The sequence below is a fragment of the Psammomys obesus genome, unplaced genomic scaffold, assembly GCF_907164565.1.
Source record: "Psammomys obesus unplaced genomic scaffold, mPsaObe1.curated_primary_1811, whole genome shotgun sequence".
Taxonomy (NCBI): domain Eukaryota; kingdom Metazoa; phylum Chordata; class Mammalia; order Rodentia; family Muridae; genus Psammomys; species Psammomys obesus.
Genome location: NW_026593286.1, coordinates 179,060 through 205,761, shown reverse-complemented (window position 1 = coordinate 205,761; position 26,702 = coordinate 179,060). Strand labels below are relative to the sequence as shown.

Genomic DNA, 26,702 nt, shown 5'->3' with positions numbered 1-26,702 from the left:
GCACACTGCATGGCATCTGGGCCTATGGGTCTGAGTAGGGCCCAGCTATGCCTGATGTCCTGGGGGGAGGGGTATAGGCTGCAGTATACCCTTTTTATCCTTTCAGTGATATTGTAGTTTGTTCCTTCTTTGCTGAGGGGTATCAAGCATGGCCTGACTCAAGTAGGGGTCTTGTCTATTAGGAGCTTTGGGGGCCTGGACAGGGAAATAATTAATTAGAGAGGAAAAACTGCAAGTTGCAAATTTGGGGCTGGCAGAACAGAATTATCAGAACCAGAAGAGGGAAAGGCATTGGATGCCATGTGGTAAAGAAAATCGAGATGTCAACAAGATAGGGTGGGGAGGACACAAAAGGAAAGGAAGGGCATGGGCAGGAGGGCACAGGAAAGATGTGTAGGCCACAGGGCAGAAATAGATAGCAGCCTCAGGCTGGCTGGCATCACCAGGGTGTGGCCTGCTTAGTAAATGGGTACCATGGCACTGGTTGAGCATATACCTGAAAAGAATGTAGGAAAAACTGCTGAGTGCTACAGCTTGCTGCCTTGCCCAAATTCTGGCTAAAGCCCATTAAGCAGATACCTGTGAGTCAATGTGGCGTGGGAAAAATTCACTAAGGCTATGAAAGCCACTTTATAAACAGGAGTTCAACAGGTCATTCTAGAGGAAGAAGTGCAAACCTCAGGCACCACCAATTCTATGGCACGCAAGGTTCATGAATTGGTTTGTGACACTTGAAAATGAAAGGAAACACAAATCTATGAGATTCTCTGATGAAGAGTAGGAAATGCACGAATGGAAACAAATCAGGACGTTCAGTGCTGAGGTCCATGGTCCACGAGAGACTGAAAAGCAGCACCTAGCACTGAGCCCTGGCTCCACTCCCTGCTTGCTGTCCTTAAAGGATGCCAGTTGGATGAGTGACAGCAGGTGGGCGCTGACCAATCAGTGCTTCCACCCTGGCAGTAAACTTTCAGCTGCACTGGGTGGGCTGGCTCCTTTTCTCTCCTCCTCCACTACCCAAGAACCCCTGCCTGGGAACTGCTGCCAGCCCTGGCCACTCTCCTTGCTTTAACTGACATGTGGGGCAGAGAGTGAAGACAATCAAACCATTCTATAACACAAATATCCAGTATGTGGATCTTACATATGCCGAAATTCATCAAACTACAGCCTCAAGAACTTTGTGTTTTACTGTATATAAATTCAGCTTCACCAGGAAGAAAAAAGCATAAGGATCTAGCCTATTTGTAGCTTTCAATCTCTTTTTAAAAACTGACAGATTTTTCTATGAATTTTCTTTTGATTTAATTTTTCTTTTTATCAAAATCTTAAACTGCAAAAATAAAAATTTTAATTTTCTACAATAAGTGGCCTAAACATTGAAAGCAGGCTTACCCATCCCTAAGTTTCCTGAACTCCGACACACTCCGTCAAGGTTCCTCAAGGTTATTTTCTGCCAATTGACGGGAAATGTGTGCACCTGGCTGTTAAGGCATTGCAGGAAATGAATGCCAATCCAAAGAGAGCATTCTGGGAACTGTAGTCTAGTATAAAAGACTGAGTCTCAGAAAAATGATGACAAAGACAGCCTGGGAAATCCTAGAATTTTAGAGCTAAAGGAGCTTTGGAAACAGAGTTAGGATCAGGCCAGAAGTTAATTGTTCCATCCAGATAAGAAGTGAAAATTCTAACCCCTGTTGTTTCCACTGAATGGAATGGAGAAACCAACTCACTCACTCAGAAAGCACAGCAAGGCAGGCACAAAACAGAAGCTGTTTTTTCAGGAACATTTGCCAGAAGCTTAGACTCCTAATATACTTTTCAGTCTTTAAGAATGCTGTTCTGTTTAGCTTAGCTTTAAACATGGGGGTTTTTTAGTCAGCAAATGGGCTCTGGGGCCTGGTGACAGGATATGGGTAGATATACTTTCTGGGACCTGGGGGCAAAATCCTTCATGATTCTTATTTTCACATCACTGCTTTGTTTCCTGCTGTGGCAAGCAGAGAAAATGACACTAATCATACAGTACTGCAATGTTAAAAACTACACACCACCAAGGACCCTAGTGGAAGCTGGCTGCTCAGTAGTACTGAGGAGGCATGGGGTAGCAGGAGGCGTAGGGTCTGGGTCCCACTAGTATCAAGATGACAGCAAGGTCCAACTGATCATTCACAATGGAAAGGGGCACACAGACTCAGGAAAACCAGAGATAATGAATGGAAAATAGAACAAATACTCCTACAGAATTCAACAAAACATACATAACAGACTCTAATATTATTTTCTGCAAAGATTATGTTTGATTATCTCGTTAATCCACTGAGTATTATTGAAGTGACATACACTGATTTTTATTTATTTATATATTTGGTCAACTTGACACAAATTAAAGTTATCTGGGAAGAAGAGAAAATGCTACCACCAGAATGCTTGTAGGTAAGTCTGTAGGGTATTTTCTTAATTCATGATTGATGGCAGAGGGCCAAGCCTACTGAGGGCAGTGTCACCTCCAGGCAAGTAGTCCTGGATGGTATAAGAAAGCAGGCTGAGCAACCATGGCCTCTGCTTCAGTTTCTGCCTTGACTTCACTGTAAACTGAAATAATCCCTTCCTCTCCAAGGAGCTTTTGGCCATGGTGTTGATCACAGCAGTAGAAACCTATGACAGCTAGTAAGTTATTAAAGTTAATAGCCTGCTCAAATATTAGCAATGAACACATTTATCAATGATGTGGGGGCTTCCAGTTTCAACTCTGAGGAGTATATGGCTTTAGTATGGTGGCCTATACCTATAATCCCAACACTTGAAAGACAAAGGCAAGAACACTGCCAGAGTTCAGCATGGGCCCCACAGGGGAGCACCAGGATAGCCAGGATGACATTACTAAGAATTTGTTTAGAAATGAGAGAGGAGAGACGGGAGGTGGGCTTGGTGGCATGTGACTTTCTTTAATCCCTACAGAGGTAGGTAGATCTCTGAGTTCAAGGCCAGTCTGGTCTATGTAGTGAGTTTAAGAACCGTTAGGGCTAGGCAGTGTGATCTGGTTTCAATAAAAATCAAAATACAAAAACAAACAAACAAAAACCAACAAAACAAGACTGGGAATGGAGGGAGAAAGGGGAAGGAGTGGAGAAGAGGATAGAGAGAGAAAAGTGGGGTGGGAGGTAGAAAAAAATATCGATCATATTTCCATCTTACAAGAAATACAGAAGAAGCCAAGCGCAGTGGCACACACCTATAATTCTAGCACTTGGAGGCAGAGGCAGGTGGATCTCTGTGAGATGAAGGCCAGATTGGTCTACAGAGTGAGTCCAGGACAGCAAGGCTACACAGAGAAACCTTGTCTGGAAAAACCAAAAGAAAGAAATACAGAAAAATCAAGGAAACAAGTCTACTGGCAGGTCCCCTAATACAGTTACAGCTCAGATCAATGTTCTTGGAGAAGAAACTAAGAGATGCTGATTGGCAGGGACTTCAGGTGACCTTCATGGAGAGGCAAGCCTGAGAACCTGCAAGGTTCAGTCCTCAGTCTCTTACCCATATCTTCCAGGAAGCCTATCTGTACTGCCTCCAGGAAGCCCAACAGGTTCACACCATGAAAAGCAAAGGGGGAAAAAATCACTTCATATCTTTGATACAGTAGCTATGGGTTACTATACAAACTCTGGGCACATAGCTAGGGAAGGACTCTCCTTTTATGTTCCCCATCTTCCATTTTACCCAAGGGGGTTTATATAAAAGGTAAGACAAACTTGTGAAGATTATGGCTCAGAAACACAGGTCACTCCAAGGCTGACATCAACCCGAAAAGTACAGGTGACTTCTCTCTCTACACCTACTATCAAGCTGCAAGGCCCCACAGCAGAAAGAGTGCCAGGAGCAAGAGTGCTAGAGGATTTGGAGAAACCAAAGACAAACATGCGCATGCAAGAGAACCCCCAGCCATTGCAGAAATTAAGAACCATCCAACTGTTAGCCACTCAAGACGGCGACTTATGCCTATGACCCTGATTTCTGCCATATGATACACTGTACCACCCTTCTGAGTTAAGTAGATATTTCAGGAGGACATTACCTGCAACAGCCCAGATAATTTGGTCAAAAATCAAGATTCACTCCTGCTGCCATTACAAAGGCATGAATTAGAGTTCCTTCATCCCATACCACAAGAGAAAGGGGCTACTTTTCTTCCTTCTGGGTACCCTCTTCACTCCCAATATGTGACATAGGGACAGTGACAGCCTGTTTAGGATATACTGAGTCCACATACTGTAATGACTCAGACCTCTCTTCTCTCTTTCCTTTTCCAGTCCTGGCCTTTCCCACACTCTGAGTGGGAGTAAGCAATGTGGCTGACATAATTGCACCTGCTCATCTCCTTCCTTATCTGAGATCTACAGGTAGCCAGGTTTTTACTCTCTCCAGGACAGTGAGCTTCTCTTCCCCTCCTAGCCAATTTGTAGCTAATTTCAGTTTGTGAGCTTCCAGCCCTTCAGAGTCGTTCTTGACTGACCAACTAGATGGGTTTAGCTCCAGAAGAAAACCAAACTTTATCTCTGAGGACTGGAGTGCCATGTCTTCACTAGGAAAGTCAGTGCAGTAAGGCTAGGTCTACCTGACACATAGAAGGAGGTTCAATACATTAGACGGTGCTTTCAGGGAGAACACTGTCCCTCCAGTAGGAGCTGTGTTAGGTCTTGTGTCCTCTATCTCCTCTGACCCATGCCCAGAATGTAATCACAAAAACTAGGTAAGTTTGATCCTCAGACTCTCAAAAGGAAACAAAACAAAACAAAGCTAAGCTCATTTTCCTCTGTTACAAAATCTGGACTTTAAGTCCTCTCCTAGACTAAGAATGTTGGCCACTTCATGGCACTGCGACTGTGTTCTTCAATTAGATCTCTTTTGCCATAGTTTAGGACTCAGAATTCCAAGCCTTTGTGGCTTTGTCATAGCACCCTCAGATCTGAGAGGAGTGTCATCCGTATCTCACTAGATAATGACTAAGATAGGGTCCTGGCTGTCCTGGAACTCATTTTGTACATCAGGCCTGCCTCTGCCTCCCCATGCAGGGGTTAAAGGTGTGGGCCACAAGGCCTAGCTCACCAGATTCTTTCACCCTGGCCCCTGCTCAGTCCCTGGTTTCTCAGCCACCAGTCACCCTTTGCCTTAGTGACTCTGCTCCAGGAATCAGGAAGACCATTAGGTTCTTACCATGAAAAGCCATGAAAAATTCCCTGTCTCTGAGAATGCACCTATTTCCCACTTACCTGTCTTCTTATTTCTCCTCCTCCTTCCTCCTATCCCACTGCAGTAGAGGTCCCTCTGAACTCTCCCCTATCCGGAGAACCTGGATCAATCCTTGAAATATTTTCTACCAACACCAACCAGCTCATTTCTTTAACCTAAACCTATGTAACAGGCTTCACCCCTGACCTTTCTGCCTGGTCCAGCTGTTGCCTGAGCCTATTGTTTGGCTTATTTGTTTGTTATCCTTCTTTAGATACATGTGATGTGTTTATAAGATAAGCTTCCCCTCCCCCAAGGATTGAACTCAAGTTGACCTGTGAATAGAAAGAATACAGACAATTGGTCCTAAATCCTTTTAATTTGTAAGATGCAGAAAAGAATTTAGGGGGAGCTGACTCCACAGGTCAGAGTACTTGTTGCTTTGTATAGGACCCAGGTTTGGTTTCTAGACCCACATGGTGTTTCATAGCCATTAGTAACCCTAGTTAAAGAGTATCCAACTCCTTCTTCTGACCTGAGGGTGGTGAACATACATGCACAAAGGCAAAACACCCATACACATAAATCAACTAAATCTAAAAAATTAATTAACTTTGTGAAAATAAAAGGTTAATTTTGCACTGTAAGAACAATGCCACCAGGCAATTTAGGTTAGACATTAAAAAAAAAATTTAGCCAGTAACAGTTCATTTTTACTACCATCCTCTAGAAAGATCTCTTTTGTAAAACACAACAAGTGATCAGATGTGGCGTATGTCCAGGCTTTTATTGCTTCAAAAGAAAGCCTAAATTCTATCAGTGATTTTATAAACAAAAGAACAGAAAGGAACAAGTGTGGGAAAGATATAAAAGTTATACGTTCAGAAATATACTTCTGATAAAAAGTTAATGTTTTTGAATACTAAAAGATTTTTGTGGGGCCAGTGAGATGGCTCAGTGAGTAAAGGTGCTTGCTGCCAAGCCTGGTGACTTTAGATCAATCTCTGGGACCCACATGGTAAAAAGAACTGATTCAAACAAGTTGTCCTTAGACCTCCATGTGTGCTGTGGTACATGCATGCACACACACGTAAATTTAAAACTAAATGCAGTAATTTTTTAAATAATTTATTTAATTTTATTCTATGCGCATTAGTGTGAAGGTGTCATATCCTTTGGAATTGGCGGTACAGACAATTGTGAACTGCCATGTGGGTGCTGAGAATTGAACCTGGGTCCTTTGGAAGAGTAGACAGTGCTCTTAACCACTGAGCCATCTCTCTAGCCCCTAAATGTAGTAATTAAAAAAGAACTTTTTTTTAAATTTAACTTTTATTAATTACACTTTATTCATTTTGTATCCCCCCATAAGCCCCTCCCTCCTCCCCTCTCCGTCCCACCCTCCCCCCTCCTTTCTGCACGCATGCCCCTCCCCAAGTCCACTGATTGGGGAGGTCCTCCTCTCCTTTCTGATCTTAGTCTATCAGTTCTCATCAGAAGTGGCTGCATTGTCAGGGTTCTAGGTTATCTCCATGAATAGTCCTTGGTTGGAAAAAAGAACTTTTAAAATAAAAGACTTCTTTTCCTATTTGATCTCCTTTAACTGTCTTACTGCTCTGGCAAGGACTTGAAGAACTATGCTGAAGAGATATGGAGAGAGCAGGCAGCCTTGCCTTGTCCGATTTCAGTGGGATTGACTTAAGTTTCTCTCTGTTTAGTTTGATGCTGGCTATAGGCTTGCTGTATAATGCCTTCACTATGTTTAGGTATGTGCCCTGTATCCCTGATCTTTCCAGGACTTTAAACAAAAATGAATATTATATTTTATCAAATGCTTTTTCAGCATCTAAGGAGATGATTTTGTGTGTGTGTGTGTGTGTGTGTGTGTGTGTGTGTGTGTGTGTTTTCAGTTTGTTTATGTGATGGATCACATTGATGGATTTCTGTATACTGAACCACCCCTTCATACCTTGGAGGACGCCTATTTGGTCATAGTGGATGATATCTTTGACGTGTTTTTGAATTTGGTTTGCAAGGTTACTGTGGCTTCATAGAATGAATTTGGTAATGTTCCTTCTGTTTCTATTTTGTGTAATAGTTTGAAGAGTATTGGTGTTAGCTCTTTTTTGAAGGTCTGGTAGAATTCTGCACTGAAACCATCTGGTCCTGGGCTTTTTTTTTTTTTTTTTGGATGGGAGACTTTTGATGACTACTTCTATTTCCTTAGGGAATGTAGAACTATTTAATTTATTTACCTGATTTGATTCAGCTTTGGTAAGTGGAATCAATCAAGAAAATTGACTGCCACAAGGAGACCAACAAAGCTAAAAATCTGAGCCCAGGGTGTCCTGCAGAGATTGATGGGCCAACCGAGGACCAAGCATGGAGAGGACCTAGACCCCTGTTTAGATGTAGCTGATTAGCAGGCTCAGTCTCCATCTGGACTCCTGAGTAAGGGAGCAGGGGCTGCCTCTGTCATGGACTCAATTGCCTGCTCTTTGGTCACTTGCCCCTGATACTGCCCTACCAGGCCACTGAGGAAGAGGATCCAGGCAGTCCTGATGAGACTTGACAAGCTATGGGCAGATGGCAAAGGAGAACTCCTTCTTTCAGTGGACTAGAGGAAGGGGATAAGGAGGGAAGAGAGAGGGAGGGAGGGACCGGGGGGAGTTGAGGGAGGGGGTTCAGTCGAGATATATAATGAATAAATTGTGAAAAAAATTAAAATAAAAAGACTTATGATATCTTATACAAACAACTAGCACCTAACTAGTCTCAGGGAAGACAGGTAGTGTTATAAAATTTCCTACAAGATAGTGAGCTGGAGAGATAGATTAGTGGTTATGAGCACTGGCTGCTCTTCCAAAGGACACAAGGTTCAACTCCTAGTACGCACATGGCATCTCACAACTCCAGTTTCAGAAGATCCAACACCCTCATGCAGACACACATGCAGGCAAAACACTAATGCACATAAAATAAAAATAAACTTAAAGGAAAAAAGAAAATAAAAGGTTGTGAGCTGTCCTCTTTATACCTATTCAAATATGACCCCATACAAACAGCCAGGAGACAAGCCAGGTCACTTCTCTTAACTGCTCTAGAAGTAGCCTCCCTTTAGAGAGCTTTTTTCTTTCTGAAAAGTTATCCACTGTGTTTCTGTCCAATGTATATATTCTTTATTAAAATTTGTTCTTTATTAAATTGATTATTTGTAATCAATTCTGGTCTGGTAAAAACTTTTATCCTCATTCCTTCGGCTCATCATTTGTAGCACAATACTCAACGGCACCATAGATTAAAAACAAAGCAAAGACTTCAGAGATGGGTCAGCAGGTAAAAGTACTTGTTACCATGTCTGATAACTTGAGTTTGATCGTTGGAACCAAGTGACTCCTGCAGGTTGTCCTCTGACTTACTTCTACATGTGGGTGGTTTAGAGACAGAGTCTCTCTGTATAGTCTTCGCTTTCCTAGAACTCACTCTGTAGACCAGGCTGTCCTTGAACTCAAGAGATCTGCCGCCTCTGCCTCATGAGTGATGGGATTACAAATCATGTCCAGGACAGCCATCGCTACACAGAGAAGCCCTGTCTTGAATGGCCCACCCCCACAAACTTCCAAAAAAGGTGCCCTTGTCTATCAATGACATCACTGTAGTAAATTCAGAAAATCTACCAAAAACCCCTGGAACTATTGTGCAATTATAGTATGGATTTAGGATACAATGTTAATGTACAAAAATTATTCACTTTGCTGTGTGCTATCAGTAAACAACTGTAATTCTATAATTAATCCTATAATAGAAAATTCACATTTGCATTAAAAAGGGAATATTTAGGCATAACTAATGAAATACATATGTATGAAATATATATGCATGAATTTTAAACATTTATTTATTTATTTATTTGTCCATTTAGTGTGCACATGTGTGTATGTCCGTGGGCATCTGTGTACCACAGTGTATATTTGGAGGTCAGGGGCAGAGTCTGTTTTCTCCCTTTCTACCTTGTGGGGCCTGGGGATTAAACTCAGGTCATCAGCTTGGCAGCAAGCCCCTATACCTGCTGAGCCATCTTAACTTTCATTAAAAAAAAAAAAAAAAAAGTATACGTTTTAAGGGAAAGTACCAAACCTGGCAAATGGTGACATAAAGTCTAAGTAAATGAAAAAGTTTATGAAGAACCAATATTGTTGGATGTCAGTTCTTTCCAATTTGATCTACAGATGCAGTACTGGGCATGCCAGAGTCCCACCAGATATTCTGGAGACAATGGCAGAATGACTCTTAAGAATTGTGGAAAGGTGAAAGATCTATACTAGCCAACAGCACACTAGGCGCAAGGCTCACAAAGCACTCCATTTCTAGTCCTGTAATTCTACAGTAATGGAGAATCATCTCAAAACGGACCACAGGCCCAAATGTAAAAAGGCAAAGCTATGGAATTCCTGATAAAAACACAGAGAAAATCTAGGAAACCTTGAATTAGCTAACTTTTAGAATACCAAACGCATGACCCATGTAAGAATTGGTAAGAACAGGGCCTGGGAGCCCACTCAGTTCAGATAAGAAAGAACTCCCTTCCAACGGAAAAATACAAAATAAAACAAAACCTGAAATAAATAAAAAGTGAGTTCTGAGAACCTATCCTTCCTATAGGCTGGCTCAGAGTCAGGCAATGTCTAGCATCAGCATGACTGACAACTGCTCTACCTTTGATTAGCCCTTTCACACTTGCAAAATCAGTATTTAACAGACATACAGTAGTGCAGATTTGATTCTGACATCCAAAGAAAGGGGACAAACCATCGTTAGCAAACACCCACCAAAGTAATGGGACTGGAGACAAAGAGCCCTGCCACCATCTCAGACATACTTCTGAGACAAAATGAAGGATAGCTGATATGGAACATTTACCCCATTTTCTACAGGTCTGGATGTGTGTGTGTGTGTGTGTGTGTGTGTGTGTGTGTGTGTGTGTGAATCCTCTTAGCAGAAATTTCAGATTCCAGAAAACAGGTTGACTTCATTATAACTAAAATCCTAGGCTGGAGAGATAGCCCAGTGGTTAGGAGCACTGGCTGTCTTACAGAAGACCTGGGTTCAGTCAGTTCCTGGCACCATATAAACTCCAGTTCCAGGTGGCCCAACAACCTCTTCTGGCCCTGGTGGGCACTAGGCATACACAAACACTATGGGGGATATATAACACCATATATTAAAAAAAAAAAAAACAAACAAACCTGTGTTGGAGAGTTGGCTCAGTGGTTAAAAGTACTTAACTCCTCTTGCTAGAGGACCAGGGTTTAATTCCCAGAACCTACATGGCAGCTCATAACTGACTGCAACTCCAGTTCCCAGGGATCCAACGCCCTTATTGGGCACATGGTACATATATATTCACCCTGGCAAAATACTTATACCCATGAAATAAGAAAAAAAATCCAAGTGTAAACCAGGCATGGTGGCACAGGCCTGTAATCACAACATTCAGGAGGCGGAAGGCATTCTTGAGCATCCTAGGATATACAGGCACACTCTGCGTTATAAAACCAAAACCAAAGGCTGGTGAGGGCACCTGATAACAAACCTGGTGACCCGAGCTCAGTTTCCAGGATCTACGCGGTAAAGAGAACTGAGTCTCTCACAAGCTGTCCTCTGACCTCCATATTTTGGCCATGTGACACACATATACCACCCTCCCTTATAAACACTAAATAAATGTAAAACAAAACACATGTAGACAATCTGTAAAAGGAAAAGAAGACAACTTTGGGGAGTCAATTCAAAGTAAGGTGAGCAGTGGCAGTCAGGAGGGGGACAAGCAGGCAAAGACAGAAAACATTATCCTAATAGGTCCCAGAAAAGCCTGCGCTTTTCTCGAATAAAGGGTCTAAGAGGCCAGAGGACAAGTACCCTGTCACAGGAGAATCTACCACACTTCTGAAGGGCTCCAGCCTTAAGCCCATGGGCCTAGCTTAGGCAAATTGTCTGAAGTAAAAGGACTGGCTTGTTGGAGGATATTTGATCACAGTGTGAACCCCGAGATTGTGTTGTCTACTGGAAAAACCTATTCTAGTTGTGGTGAGGGAGTGCTGTAGTGGAAAGCCATCTGTAGCACTCTTTTTTAAAATTCTACTTTATTTGGGGGTCTTAGGCCTCTACTTCCTTCCCATCAACCCCCAACCTTAAGTAGGAGAGAGAAAAGGTTAGTGGGGAGAGGGATCCCAGACCCCTTACTTCGCCCTGTTAGTTAGGGTCAAGGGTTTCTTTTAGGGCTCTATACCAATCTCTGTCGACCGCAGATGCAGCCAGCAGTCTCCTCCACGCCGCTGAGTTTCTCTCCTTCTGTGTGCTCCAAACCTCCATATCATTTCTGGTTTCTCCAAACTGCTACACACCACACACCAACATTGAACACCACCCTGAAAGCCACCCCTTCTCTTTCTTGGCTCTCATATTTATACTCTCAGAGTCCTAGACCATGCCCCTCTCTATGCTGCACCTGGAAGGCCATCACCAGCTGGCAAAGATCATGCTCTGAGCAAGACAACAGGTGTGGACAAACTAAAATACCATACTTCAGATTGAAACAAAAACATACTTACATAACATACAAAGAACCCAAAATTTTTATTACAGGGTTTGGCTCAGCCCTAGCACACACTTTTAATACAAAAGCTTTCTGCTTGAACAGGGTTAAATAAAGTCAACCATAGGCGTGGAGCAAGCAACCAGTTGACAGGGAGTGAACATACAAAAAACAAAAAAAACAAACAAAACAAAACAAAAAAAAACAAACAAAGGGTAGGAGGACGATAGAGAGATGCACAGGTACAGAAGGAACATTGAGTTTGAGGGGGGTTTTGTTTGTTTCTTTTTCGAGACAGGGTTTCTCTGTATAAGCCCTGCTGTCCTGGACTCACTTTGTTGACCAGGCTCACCTCCAACTCACAGAGATCTATCTGCCTGCCTCTGCCTCCCTAAGTGCTGGGATTAAAGGCATGAAACACCACATCCAGGGTTTTTGAGATTGCATGGAGAAGGAACGCTTCCTTTCTTGGGATGTCAGCCTAAGGAGGAAGGTCAGCTCGATGCTTTCTCAGCCTCCCTGAGCTAAGCTAGTGGGCTTTCACCTCAGCATCTAGCTCCCAAGTCTTTATTGGTAAAATCGCACATTTGAGATTTTGTTAAAAACAACACTGGCTAAAAAAAAAAAAAAAAAAAAAGTAATGAATAAACATATGGATAGCTGTGTTTACTTAAACCTAAAGAGTGACCAAGGCAATCCTTCTCCAGTGAAGGATTCTTTCTCAGTAGAGATCAGCTGACGCATGGAGCACGAAACCAACAGCAAACAGTGTGCTGACTGGCCAGGGGTCCAATGTGGGAGACCTCTTGAGTGCCGCCTCAATGGCAGAAGCAGAGACATAGGCAGTGACCACCTGACCCCTGTTCACCATGCCACTCCCAGGCTGCTGAGATCTCAGCCTCATACCTCCTTAGAGTCTAGCAGGGTCCTCACCACTGAAAAACAGGACTTTCCCTAGTGCCATGGCCCTTTAGGCTACTGTCCACTTATCATTCTCCCATCAAGGCTAACTGGCTTTTTAAAGAGTGACTGTCCCTGGCCTTGCATCATTGCTCCCCTCTCATACACTACCCCCTACCCTGGGTTCTATCCCACAACCCTAGTGAGACCAGAGGCAAAAACAACCACCTTTTCACACACAGCCTAGAGCCCCTTTCTTAACCTCTTCTGGAAATAGAGCCAGCTCAATCCCTCATCCAGTCCTCCATACTCTCTGATCTCATATCCCAGTTTTAGCATGGGTCCTGTTCAAAACCCTGTGATGGCACCTGAACACACTTTAAGCCCAATTCCCCTGCAGCAGCCTGTGTCCCAGGCCTTTGCTCCTGGAGGGGCAGAGGTACCATCCTCCCCAGGGTTCAGGCCTAGCTCTAGTCTTCTGCCCTGGACACTCTGTTCCTTCTCAGGTCCTAGCTAGTATCTCTGACTACTGTGTCTCTTCCTCTTTATCTCCTGTCAGTTCTTGACATCATTCTTACATAGCAGAGGGCAATCCTCTACCTCACTGAGTAATGTTGCAGAAAACCAACTCATCCTTTTCCAACACACCAAGACAGAATAAACAACAACAACAAAATTCCACATTTGAAATTTGAGCTTTTAGGTCAAACAACACACAAGACAAGTATGACAAGATCCATACCAGATACAAGAGGTGACATTCTACATACTCAAGGCCAGAAAAACCTCTTATACACAACTTGCCCCTTCTTACATAGTAGTAAGAGTGTACAGGGTGTCCAGGACTGGATGACGGAGTATGAGGGGAACAATGATTCAAGGCCAGGAACAGCTGCTTTTTTAAAAAGCCAGTAGCTTAAAGGAACAGTAAGCTTAAAGGAAAATGGCCCAAGGAAAGGTCTGTTTTTCAGTGGTGAGGACCCTGCAAGGCCCTAGGGAGGTATGAGGCTGAGATCTCAGTAGCCTGGGAATGGGATGGTGAACAGATATTTCCAAAAAGGACAAACTTGGGTATGTACACAGTGGTGAATAAAGTAGCCACCAGAATATAATTTTAAAACTAAATACTTACTGCTTACTTTAAGTGGTAAAAATATAAGCAATACAAACCAAGACCCTGGACTATCTTACCTGGGGAGGCTAATACACATTAACTTATCAGGTCTATACAATCATAGAAAGATGACTGCATATATACATATAGTTCCATTTTTTTTTTTCCTTTCTGAGACAGGGTCTCATGTAGCTCAGTATGGTTTTGAAATCTTGAATATCTTGTCTTTGCATCCTGAAGACATGTGTACCACCACATCCAGCATTACATGTTTGTTTTTAAAACAAAGTAACAAACTGGGGATTGTGGTTCATGATTACAATATACACACTCCAAGGTCAAAGCAGGAGGACGCTGAGTTTGAGGTTGCATGGGTTACACAGTTTTGTTCCAAGCCAGCTAGAACTGCAGTGTGATACCATCGCCAAAGCCAAACAGACATATTAACAACAAAAAGGGAAAGGCTAAAAATAAAATTCCCAACTTACTGATAATGATAATTATTAGTAGGCTTAAGTACTCTATGAAGCAACTCTTATAAGTTCAATCAAAAGTGTATCTATAAGAAAGACTGAAATTATGGAGATAGAGAAGTAATACTCAGGTGGGTGTGGTTACCCAAGCCTATCATCCCAGTACTTGGGAGGGTAAGGCAGGAGGATCAGTAGTTCAAGGCCAGACTTGGCTACACTGTAAGAGAAAGAAAGAACTGGAGGAGGGAGAAGCTTTGAACTGGGAGCAGTGATTAAGTCCTGATACCCCAACTACTGAGGAACTGGAGGCTGAAGCAGAACAAAAAGATGGAATGAAGCCTGAGCAACAAAGTGACACTGAATCTCAAACTATGAGGCTTTTAAATAAGAGAAAGGTTTTCTATATTAATGACCAAATCTAACAAGTTTTGAAGCCTAAAGCAAAAGTTGACAAATACAGGCAAGGGTGGTGGTTCAGATGTATAGTATTAGTACTCGGGAGATTGAGGCTAGAGGATAACCACAAGTTCAAGGCTAGCCTAGACTACACGAGGAGAACCTGTCTCAAAACACTAACCAAAACCAGTAAGTTAACAGACACATATTAAGAAATAGGCACCTCCGGAATTGCAGTAAGAGAGTGCCTCACCTGTGTAGAAATCAGCTGACTGAGTACAAGAAGTGAGGCAATAGATCTGCTGACTCATACCAGGGCGATTGCAGTCTTAGGGGGGGGGGGGGGGGGGGGGGGAGAGAACAACAGTGTAACCAGCCAGAGCACACTTTCTTCTGAACCCAAGTCTAAAGCAGAGACACTTGCTCTTCAGAGGCCATCACCACCATTAGAATAGCTCTAGGATTAAGATGGACTCAAGGCTGAGATGACAAAATATTGGTAACCAATGAGTACAACATAAAACAAATCTAGTATGGTACACAGGTAAAAAAGAACTCAGGTTTTAGGTTAGGAAGCTTTCAGAAGCCAGAATAAGTAAAATCAAAGCAAGGAGAAAGAAGCAATATAATAATAAAAATGGAAACAATGTAGACCACGGCTAATTGTTCAGAAAGTTCTGTACTAGTGACCACAGGAAAAGGACACCAAAAGCAACATCATGGATGATGATTTACAAAAGCAGTATGCCCAGACACCTCAGCTTGTGACTGAGGCTGCTCTTCTCAGGATGCACTCAAAGGCTTCACTATTGCCACTGAGGTTTAGAAGGCCCTTAAATGTTGCTCTAGGAGACAGGTGGGTCAATCATACCTGTCCTGGCAAATTCTGATACACATAAAGTGAATGCAGTCAGAAACGTTCTCCTCATGTACTAAACACTACCCACACTATCCTTATTCTGTAAAGAGTACCTAGAACTCAAAATCATTCTTACTTTATCTTTTTGGAGACAAGAGTCTCATTATATAGCCTTGGCTGGCCTTGAACTCACAGATCCACCAGCCTCCTGGGTTCTGGGATTAAAGATACATGCCACCATGCCAAGCCTAGAAATTGATTTTTAAAAGTAAATAAAACAGGCCCAGTGAGATGGCTCGGCAAGTAAAGATACTTACTGCCAAATCTGAGGACCTGATTTCACTTCCTGGGACCATGGAAACCAACTCCCCAAACTGTCCTCAGGCCTACGTGTGTGCCAAAGGACTCTTCCTGGACCCCCACATGCACACAGAGTAATGCAATTTAAAAAATTAAATTTAAAAAATAGTAAAATAATGGGAGAACCAAAAACATAGCTAATAAATACTTAAGATGTATACACCAAAACTTATAAAACACCAACAAGGGATAAAATTTGGGAGGTATGTAAAAAGTTTTCACTTTTTTTCCTTTTTGTTTTTTTTAGGGGGAGGAGACAAGAGGGACTCACTCAATAACCCAGAACTATGTACCTCAGGCTGAACTCAAATTCATGGCAATCCTCCTGCCTCAGCCCAAGCGCTAGAATGACAGGCATGTGCTAAACACCTGGCTAAATCTTCCCTTGGCTTATCTATTATTGAATTTCCACAGGAAGATGGCTCAGTTGGTAAATGTGCCTGCTGCCAAGCCTGCCAACCTGAGTTTAGTCTCTGGGACCCACGTGGTAGATGGAGAGAGCTGATTTCTGCAAGTTCTCCCCTGACTTTCACTCACATCTCACTAGGTGGTTCAGGCTGGATTCAAAAATTAAGATCCTTTTGCCTTAGCCTTCAGTTCTGGGATTACAAGTCTGAGTGACCACAACCAATTTTCCTAAACTCTTTAAAAAGAGTTAGTTTAGGGCTGGGTATGGTAGTTCACACTTTTAATCTCAGCATTTGGGAGACAGAGGCACCTGGATCTCTGTGAGTTCAAGGCTAGCCTGGCCTACACAGTGCGATGTGAGTGAAGGTCAGAAGACATCCAGAGCAACACAGTGAGACTCTGTCTCCCCAGCCCAGCTAAAAATAAGAAATATTCATGTGTTTTACTTTTCTTGATGTCCTTCCCCTTCCATGAAAAGCCTTTGGGCCAAGAATCAAAGATCTTGCCTGCTGACTTGATTCTGATTTTTGTTTTGATACAAGGTCTCTATGTCAGTGGTTCTCAACCTCTGGGTCACAAGCCCTTTGTGGATCTAATGATTATTTCACAGGGGTCACCTAAGACCATCAGAAAACACAGATACTTACATTATGATTTGTAATAGTAGCAAAATTATAGTTATGAAGTAGTAACAAAAACAATTTTATGGTTGGGGGTCACCACAACATGAAGAAATGTATTAAAGGGTCACAGCATAAGGAAGTTTGAGAACTACAAGCTGTCCTGGAACTACATAGAGCAGGCTGACCTTGAACTCACAGATCCACCTGCCTCTGCCTCCTGGGTACTGTGATTAAAGATGTGGTCCACCAAGCCTGGCTACTTGCAATGCTGAATCTTTATGCACATAGGCCTCTCCTGTGACTAGGTCTGCTCTACACCAATGAGCACTCTCACGAGATCACAGGGAATGCATAGCCCACAGAGAAACCTCTTCTAGTCAGATTAAGAAAGGCAGGGGAGTACCCAGGCTAAGTACTGACCATGGCTGGGGGGCAGCAGGCCACTTAAGTAGGGGAGGTAGGGGAGACTTGCTCTTCTCAGCTCATCCAGCTTCTCCTGCAGCTTGCGGACCTGGCTGTCAGATCGGCTAACCCTCTGCCGAAGACTCTTTAGCTCTCCGTTCTTCTTTTCCACCTGCTCCCGCAGGCAGCATACTTGGCTCTTGTTCTGCCGAGCCGAAAAGCAGTAGGAGTGCAGGGAGTCGATGAGCTTACAGGCCCCTGAGGCTGACAAGATGACCTCGTTGATGGACATGGGGTTAGCATCACTGTGTTCACTCTGCACGGCTTCTGCAGCTGGCTTTGGGGTTACATCAGTAGGAGGGGCAGAGGGGCTCTGGGAAGCCTTCTGAGGGGTTGCTGTAAGTGAGGAACTTGGGGGACTTTGGGCCACACTATTCCCACTGCACCTTGGCTCCATATCTCTCTTCAGCCTCTTTCGGTCCATGGGCTCACGGGGGACAGATGGCCTCTCTCGAGTGTGCTTAGAGGAGAAACTATAAGAATGTAGTGAACCGATGAACTTGCAAGCTCCAGATCCTGGGGGTGTGAAGTCGTCCATAGAAATGCCACTCTTGTCTGCCCCGCCTGCATCGGCAGAGGAAGAAGCCTTCTGGGGGTCAGCCTCTGTAGCAGACACTTCTGATCCTTCCCGGGTGCCAGCCACTGGGGCGGCCTGGCCATCTCCTGGAGTTCTTTCCAGAGACTGCCCCTGCTGCTCGCTGACAGCACCTGGGGTGGCCTTGGGAGTTGCATCACTCAGTGAAGAAGCTCGCTTCAACTTTCGGGACTCAGGCTTGGACATCAAGTTATCACTGGAGGACCCTGAGGAACCCATGCTTCCTTTCCCTGTTGCTGCGCTTGTGTGGCCCCTCATGGTCCCTGTGGTCTTTCTCCTAGCATGGCCATGGCCTCCAGGCCCCCTCTTCTTGTCTGACAGGTGGAAAATAGAGGGCACAGCCGTGGGCTTCAGCAGGCGATGCTGGTCCTCCAGCCTTTTGGAGAAGCTGTCTTTGGTAAAGTGCTCACTACAGAGGAATGAATACTTAGTGGGGGTCCAGTTATCCCTCTGAACAGCTTTTAGCCACTGGATCAGTCGTTTGGAGTCCTTTAGGGGGAACCTGGAGGACACATAACAAAGTACTTAGAAATATTGAGATGCCTTCCTCTAAAACTATCATCAACCAAAGCAAATCAAGTGTTTTTGTAAGCAGCCAAACCCATACTGATGTCATCTGCTTAAAACCTAATAAGGAATTCAGGACCATCTTCCAGGTTATTACCGAAATGAAAAGGAAAAGCCCTACTGTATATATTTTAGGGCCCTGAGTCTATAGGTTAGAGAGGAACAAAGGATACCCCTTATAGGTGTGGCAAATGACTCTGGCCACAAAGGATGCTCAGTAGAATCCGGGACAACAGGAAATAGCTTTCACAAATGGACCACTGACCAAATCATCTGGTACCTGAAAAATAGGTTTCTGGGTGCTACAACCCTAATGAGAAACCAGGCAATAGAGTTGGGAGCAAGAGACCAGGAAATATTTCAGAGGCCTGGCTAAATACCAACCACAGCTGAGGCTCAAGTAGCTAAGGGTATAGGAAACAGCTTTCCCATTAAGACCCAAAAGCTCTAGCCAGGCCTAATGGTGCACAACTGTGATCTCCTCAGTTACTCTGAAGCGGGAGGATCACAAAGTCAACATCTCCCTGGCTACAGAATGAGTTCGAGGCCTATCTAGGCAGCTTAAGTGTCTCTTAAACAAAAACAAAAACAAAACAAAACAAAAAAGAGGCAAGTGTTGTGGTGTATAGCTGTAATTCCAGTACTCAGGAGGTGAGAGTAGGATGATTCAGGCCTCAGTGTCATCCTTAGCTACCTATGAGGCCAGCTTCTGCTGAGATTTTGTCTCAAAACAAAAAGAGAGAACAAAAACAGGAAAAAGAGCTGGGCGTATAGCTCACTGGTAGAGTGATTTGTGATCCTAGGTTTTTCTTCTACTAGGCAGCAAAACTGTTCCTTTAGGAGCCTAGGTACACCTATAGGACGTTATGCTGAGTGAGCTGGTCATAGGCTGGGGTGGTAGTGTAAACTTTTAATCCCAGCACTTGGAACACAGGCAGGCCTCTGAGTGTTCAAGGCCAGCTTGGTCTGCAAATCGAGTTCCAGAACAGTTAGGGACATGTAGAGAGATCCTGTCTCAAAAGGAAGAAAAAAAAAAAAAAAAAAAAAAAGCAACAAGTTGTTTGTGGTGGCTTATGACTACAATCCCCCCACTTGGGAGGCAGAGGCAGGAGGACTGCCCCAAGTTTGAGGCCAGCATAAACTTTAACAATGAGTTGTAGGCCAACAAGGCCACTCAATGAGACCTGGTCTCAAAACACTCATAAAAATGGCAGGAAAAAAAAAAAAAAAAAGATGCGCAGTAACATACTTGGTAATTTTTTTCTCTCATCTAATGAGCTATTTAATGATCATTTGTTAAGGCGAGATATGTTAAGACCAAACTGGCTACACATGGTAGGGTTGATGGCTAGCTCAACTGCTAAGGGTCCCACCTGAGGAGGCTGCTGTGGACCAAGACTGGCTCTAAACAGGATGAATCTGTACGTTCTAAGCAATGTGACCTTCTAACCTTCTTTCTCAATGTTTAATAAGCTAGATTCCTAGAGTTCCCCCGCCTCCAATTCCAGCACTGTCTACCTCCATACCTTAGAACATCGAGAATGCCAACAATGATCCTTTCAACTCTGTCTCATTTTCAAAAACTGTTAACAAAACTTCTGGGGCATGTTCTAAATGAAATTGTTACGGAAACATTCTGGCTGATCTATAAGATTGTTTAACGCTACCAGGTTTTGTTTTGAACCAGACAGTACGACCTGAGACTCAATGTAACCCTGTGTACTTTCAACGGACACGTGTCATTCCCATCTTTAAATTTTAACACCAGGTACTAAGAGGTAGCAGGATGTGCGAAGTGATTTCTAAGGCAGAGTCCCTTCGCTTGCTGTTCACTGCTGTTGAAAATCGCAGGAGAGGACGAACTGAACTGGGGAGTCTTGAAAGCCTTCGGAAGGCAAGGCCCGCCTGGGGGCCACCAGAGAACCTTTCGAGAAACCTCCGAAAGCCCTTCCACGGTCCTCCCGCGGGCCTCTGGCAGAGTGCTGGATGCGGGAGGTGCTCAGTGCCAGTGCCCGGACCGCAGGACCACGAAGGAGAGCGATGAAGGACTATGGATGCAGGAAGTAGAGCTGCGTGCGCCGGGCCGCACTCCTGCCACACACCTCCAGGCGGGCTGCCCCGCCGAGGCAAGAGCGGAGAACTGCTCGAAACCAAAGAGCAGAATTAATCTAGGGAAGCGCCCTTGCAGAAGGCTCCTGAAACTGGCAGCGTCAGCCCCAAATCAGTGCGGCGCCGGTTGGTGGAGGTGGCGGCGGGGGCCTCCGGTCGCTCTGCCCGAGGCATAGCTGTGCGGGTACCCAAAGCCGGCGGTCCGGGCCAAGGTCACAAAGCCCCACGACCCGTCCACCTCCCTCAGTTGCGCTTAGCTACCCGGCCCCCGACTCCCAGTCCCCCGAACTCGGCCCGCCGCGCGGCCTCAGTTTCCCCGCGGGCCCGGCCCGGGCGGGGGCGTGGCGGACCCGGAGGCGGGCCGCGTACCTGTGGAAGGAGACAGCGCGTTTCTCGCCCTTGCCCTGCCTGTTGGAACAGTTCACGGCCGCACAGCAGATCACCATTGCGGGCCTCGATCGTGGGCGCCGCCAGGCTCCGATCCTTGCCGCCCGCCCGCTGGCCCGACCCGCCCCGAGGGAGCGCGGCGACACAGCTCGGGACGTGGGCCGCGGCCGAGCCGTACAGCAAGATGGCTGCGCGCTGCCGCCCGCAGCGCGCTGCGCTCGGGCTGCCGGGCCACGGCGGCAGCGTAGCGGCCACGGCAGGCGGCGAGTCCGTACCGAGACATGCGCGGGTGACGGGGCGTACGGAAAGATGGCGGCGTCGGAAGAGTGCTCCTCGGGCAAGCGGTGGGATGCTCCGAAGGGGCGGTGAGGGGGCGGGGCGATTTGGTCCCGTCGGGAACCACATAAGCCGAGGCCCCGCCTCCGCGCTCTCACCGCCGTACGGCGAGATGGCGACGCCCGCGCTTCCGCTGCGCCGCGCTTGGCTACCTCGGCTTCCCGTCGCCGTGTCGCGCAGTGGTCCGTCGGAGCGACACCACGGGCAGTCGGCGGCCGGACGGGGAAGATGGACGCAGGTGAGGAGGGCGGGCGCCTGCCCTGTCGCAAGCGGGCTCTTGTGGCCGCCCCGTAGGGCGGAGGCCGGTGTGTTTAGCAGGACGGGCCGCGCCTCCCCGCAGCGCGCAGTACCCGGTTCGCGGGGCCATCGGTCAACGCCACGGCCTCCGGCGCCTCCAAGGCCCTTGGGGAGCGCCCCAGCCTGTGGGTTCCCCGGCTCTGGGCGGGAGGGCAGCGAGGCTGAGGGACGATCAGGACGCGGGCACACTGGTGCCCAGGGTGGACCCCTCGCGCCGTGGAGCTAGGCCTTACCCTGCCCAGTGAAGAAGCCGACCTCTTTAACTTCTGTCAAGTTGTTGGCTGATGTCCCAGCAACCACAACATGCACATCTTTTGTCTTTAAAGTTCAGTAACCTGTGTAGGTGATCCACGCTGCGTTCCTGGGCTGGAAACAGTGAATCAGTCGCATCCTACTTTGACTTCTTGGCGTACTGATAATACTGGGTTATGGGTGGGTGGTGTTGCCTGTTTGTTTTTGTTTCTTTAACTGCCTCTTGCTTCCTAAGATCCAGAAAGTACAGTTCTTTGTTTTTCCTGGCAAGGTGTCTTGAAGATGCAAATTTATCAAATACAGTGTTCGATAATAGCCCTAAAAATATCTACACAACCCCCCCCCAACAGAGATTCTTGCTTTCATTTCCCCAGCAGCATTAGTGTTTATTTTTTTTTTAATTGATTTTTTAAAAGAACTCCTATGCCTTCAAAAATTCAGTCCTTTGTGAAGGAATCTTGCCACCTGGTTTTATTGTACCTGTCTTCAATTGCCTTGCTTTGATGTTTTCCTTTTACTAACAGTTGTACCGTAAATGTAGTTGGCTCTTACTTGGGAGTGATGCCTACAGTTAATACACATTTCAATGGTTTCATCTCTTGGGTGTTTCAAATGGCTGGAGGAAGCTGGAACCTTGACTCCCCAAGAAGCATGAACCAGGTGTATATTTTGTGAAGTTAGTAATATATATATATATATTTTAAGAATGAATAACCGAAACTGCCACAGTGTTTCTGGAGGTATGGAGTGGAATAATTATTGAATTATCCCTACCTTCTTTTTTTTTTTTTTTTTTTTTACACACAAGAGGGCCTCACTATGTAGTCTTGTCTGATTTGGAACTCATAGCTGTGTAGATTATGTTGGCCCCAGACTCACAGAAATCTGTCTGTGTATCCCTAGTGCTGGGATTAAAGGCTAGAACCACCTTGACTCCAGTTTCTTTTTAGGTATTTTCAGATACCTAAAGCCCTTAATATGAGAGATACAGTTAGGGTGGAAAACACAGTTTAATAGTCATATTGCCGTTAATGTGAAAAATAGTTAAAGTTAAGTCTATAATTGTTCCATCGAATGATGGGACCTTAAGTGGGCCTTAAATGCTGCTCAAAGATCAAACTCAAAAAGACATTTGTGTTTGAAGACCTGTGTTAGTGCTGATAAAAAACACATACGACTGTTTTTGGGTATGATGGAGTAGTTTTTCTCCTGATATAATGCTGGGTGGCCTTTTATGATCTACCCTCTGATCCCTGGGCTCCCCTCTCTTGATAATGTCTCTCAGCAAAGCCCTTGCTGTTCTAGAACTCACAATGTAGACCAGGTTGGCCTTGAACTCAGAGATTCACTTGCCTTTGTCTTCCAAGTGCTGGGATTAAAAGTGTGAGCCACTATATTCCACCTTACTTGTTCTTTTTATAAACTACATTTATTATTGAGTATCAGGAGTTGTAATGTAGACATCAGAGGGAAAAAATGGAGAAAAGAAATAAAATATTATCGTGAGACAGCTGACATTCCCTACAGGGGACTAGGAGTCTGTAGGAATGACTGGTGCTCATATGAAAGAATGATGTGGGCCAGATTATAAGGGGATTAGAGTTGTAGCAGGCTGGCCAAGAAAAATTTCATTTAGAAAGTATATTTTAAAATTTTTTTGAGATTATAATTTATTATTTTCCCCTTCTCTCTCCTCCCTCCAGACCTTCTTATGTACACCCACAGCTTGCTCTCTGAAAGTACATTCTTGTCAAGACCAAACAAAAAACAAAACAAAACAAACAAAACAAAAAAACAATTATGTAAGTGAACTGATGGAGGAGCTGCATAGAGGCTGATGTACCCAAGTGTAATGAGAGGGTCAGAGAAGCCAGATCTAAGAGTTCCCAGTACCACTGTGAGGCAGCCCGCAATCCGATAACCCTAGTCAAGGGGACCCAGTGCCACAGGCCACCTAAGGCACTTGCACTCACATGCACATATGCACGTGCAGACACATGCCTGCACAGTTTGTTTATTGGTTTTTTGGAGATAGGGCTTCTCTGTGTAGCCCTGGCTGTCCTAGAACTCACTCTGTAGACTAGGCTGGTCTTTAACTCAGAAATCTGCTTGCCTATGCCCCAGAGGGATTAAAGGCCTGCATCCACCCATCCACCCAGTTTAGTTTTATTTGTTTGTTTAAATGCAAAGATGGAGAAAGATTATTTAGACTCAATCATGGATCCTTGGTAGGTCACAGTGAGAACTCAGGCATTTGTTCTGAGAAGGATTCCTTGGAAGGTATTGAGAGGAATATGTGATTGCACTGAAATTGCTCTGGGATTTAAAACAAACATTTACTTACATAATTTGTATTTATTTTTTGAAATTAAAATATAATTAAATCATTTTCCCTTACCTTTTCTTCTTCCAACCCCTCTCATGTATTCCCTCCTTGCTCTCTCTCAAATTCATGGACTGTTTTTCTTTAGTTGTTGGTGTGTGTGTATTTCTGAATATATAAATAAAATCTGCTTAGTCTGTATATTATTTTATGTATATGATTTCAAGGCGACTACTTGATACTGGGGAGGCTCTTCTAAGGAAGACCATTTCTCCTGTTCTCAGCATTCCTTAGTTGGCTGTAGTTCTTTTTCTAGGGTTTGGTCCCTATGAGATTTCCCCCTTCCATGTTAGCATGTTAGTTCCGTGTTAGTTGGTGTTCTTGTTCAGTTCTTGTTTAGGAAGCTATGCTGATTGGACTCTGGGTAGCTTCTAAGAGATGTGAACTCACAGCAAACTTCCTGTTCTTCTAACTCTTTAAAGTCTTTTGGCCCTCTCTTCCCTTCTGATCCCTGAGCCTAAATTACAGGAGTTATGTTGTAGATGTAACAGTTGGGGATGGGCACCACATGGTCGCTTGTTCTTTCCATTTTGATCAGTTGTGTTTTTCTGTAACGGTTTCCATGTATTGCAAAGAGACTTTTTCTTGTTGATGGGTGAGAACTACACTTATCTGTGGGTATATGGGTAAATATTTGGACTCTAGTTAGGAATTATGCTGGTGTAGTAAGGTAATGATTGTAGGTTCTCGAAGACCCATGGCATTACTAGCCTCAGCCAGGTAGTTGGCTAGGTTTCCAGTACCAGGCTTAATTTCTCTCCTGTTGAGCAGGCCCCCCTCTTTCTGTGTGTGTGTGTGTGTGTGTGTGTGTGTGTGTGTGTGTGCGTGTGCACTTCTGTGCTCCGGTTTGAAAGAAGTGTTGGTGACCAGGAGGGATGGGTGAGTAGGTAGAGTGCTGTTAGAACAAACACGGGAGTCTGGGTTTGGATCCGTAGCATCTACATAAAAGTGATGTGAGGGAGCCACTGGTCTCTCTACACATGTGTATGCAGCCTCACAGAATTTGAATTAATCACTTACCTATCCCTCTACTACAGGTTGAGTATCCCTAATTTAAATTCAATATCCAAAATCTCAATAGTTGCCAACCTGATGCTATGTTTGGGAAAACTCTTTACCTGAGCTCATGTCAAAGCAGTCACACATGGGAATGTAGCTCAGTGGTAGAGTGCCTTTTTAGCATGCGCAAGGCCTTGAGTTTTTTTGTAGAATGTTTGCCTACTGTTCATGAAGCCCTTGGTTCATCCCTAGCATTCATTGTAACCAGGCATGGTATCCTATATTTGTAACCCAAGCATTTCCCCAGAAGTGAAGGAAGGCAGATCAGAAGTTCGAGGTCATCGCTGACTATATAGAGAATTTTAAACCAACCTGAAATGCATGAAACCCTTGTCTACAAACAAATGAAAGCCATGAGATGCCCAAACTCTTTATGTATGTGCCTGTAACCCCTTGGGAAGCAGAGGCAGGAAGTTTATAAATTTGAGGCCAGCCTGAGGTCTAATGAGACCCTATCTTAAAAACTGGATATAGTGACCCTTGGCCATAATCTCACAACTGAAGAGCCTGACTGAGGCCAGCTGGGTTACATAGTTCCAGGTTAGTTTGAGTTACTGAGTGAGATCTTGTCTCAGCAAAAACAAAACCAACAACACATCTAGTAGCCCAAGCCTGTAATCCCAGCTATTTAGAGGACTAAAGTAAAAGGATCACAAATTCAAGGCCAGTTTTGGCCACAAAGTGAGTTCAAGGCTAGTTAGCCTGAGCTAACCTGTTCTTAAAAATAAAGAGTGAAATAAGCAGGGTAGAGATGTGACTCAGTGATAGAATGTCTGCCTAGCATGTATGAGGCACCAAGTCCAGTTCCTGGTACCGCAGAACCAAATAGAAAAAAATAAACATCTTTACAACCACCATCACATTAAAAAGAATTTTATGAAATTACTTTCAGGGGACTGGAGAGATGGCTTAGCAATTGTCAGAGGACTGGAGTTAGGTTCTCAGCACTCAGACTTGTAATTCCAGCTCCAGAAGATCTTATGCCTTCTTATGGCCTCTACAGGCACTGACATGTGTGCATGTACACAACACATACACACTTTTAAAATCCATCTCCCGCCTGTATATAAGGCGTGTAGATGAAACCTGATTAAGTTTCATTTCTGTATTTGGGTCACAGTGCTTTTTGTAATGAGGTCTTATTATGTACATGCAGATACTCCCAAATTTAAAATACTTCTGTCCCAGTTAATGTACTGTAGGGTTACTTTGAACTTCTGATCTCTCTCCCAAGTGTTCAGAATTACATACCAGAATTACAGATGGTTCACCAACAGACCTCAGTTTATATGGCACTA

At 44.5% G+C, this 26,702-nt stretch overlaps 2 protein-coding genes across 3 annotated transcripts in view; one reads left to right on the top strand and one right to left on the bottom strand.

Moving 5' to 3' along the window:
* Thap4 (THAP domain containing 4) overlaps positions 1 to 21,368 on the bottom strand; it is a 51,593-nt gene extending 30,225 nt beyond the window's left edge. The window contains exons 1-2 of one of the 2 annotated variants that reach the window (XM_055617067.1): positions 21,060 to 21,368; positions 17,378 to 18,516 (exon numbers count right to left, since the gene is read on the bottom strand). In XM_055617067.1, coding sequence (XP_055473042.1) covers positions 17,378 to 18,516; positions 21,060 to 21,136 — 1,216 coding nt within the window. In that variant the 5' untranslated portion in view covers positions 21,137 to 21,368. Of the gene's footprint in view, positions 1 to 1,395; positions 1,472 to 17,377; positions 18,517 to 21,059 lie in introns of those variants that run through there. The other variant, XM_055617068.1, reaches the window with a different exon arrangement.
* A 199-nt stretch (positions 21,369 to 21,567) lies between these two features.
* Positions 21,568 to 26,702, top strand: part of Atg4b (autophagy related 4B cysteine peptidase) — a 29,998-nt gene continuing 24,863 nt past the window's right edge. Inside the window, exon 1 of the mRNA XM_055616633.1 lies at positions 21,568 to 21,651. Coding sequence (XP_055472608.1) covers positions 21,642 to 21,651 — 10 coding nt within the window. The 5' untranslated portion in view covers positions 21,568 to 21,641. The remainder of the gene's footprint in view (positions 21,652 to 26,702) is intronic.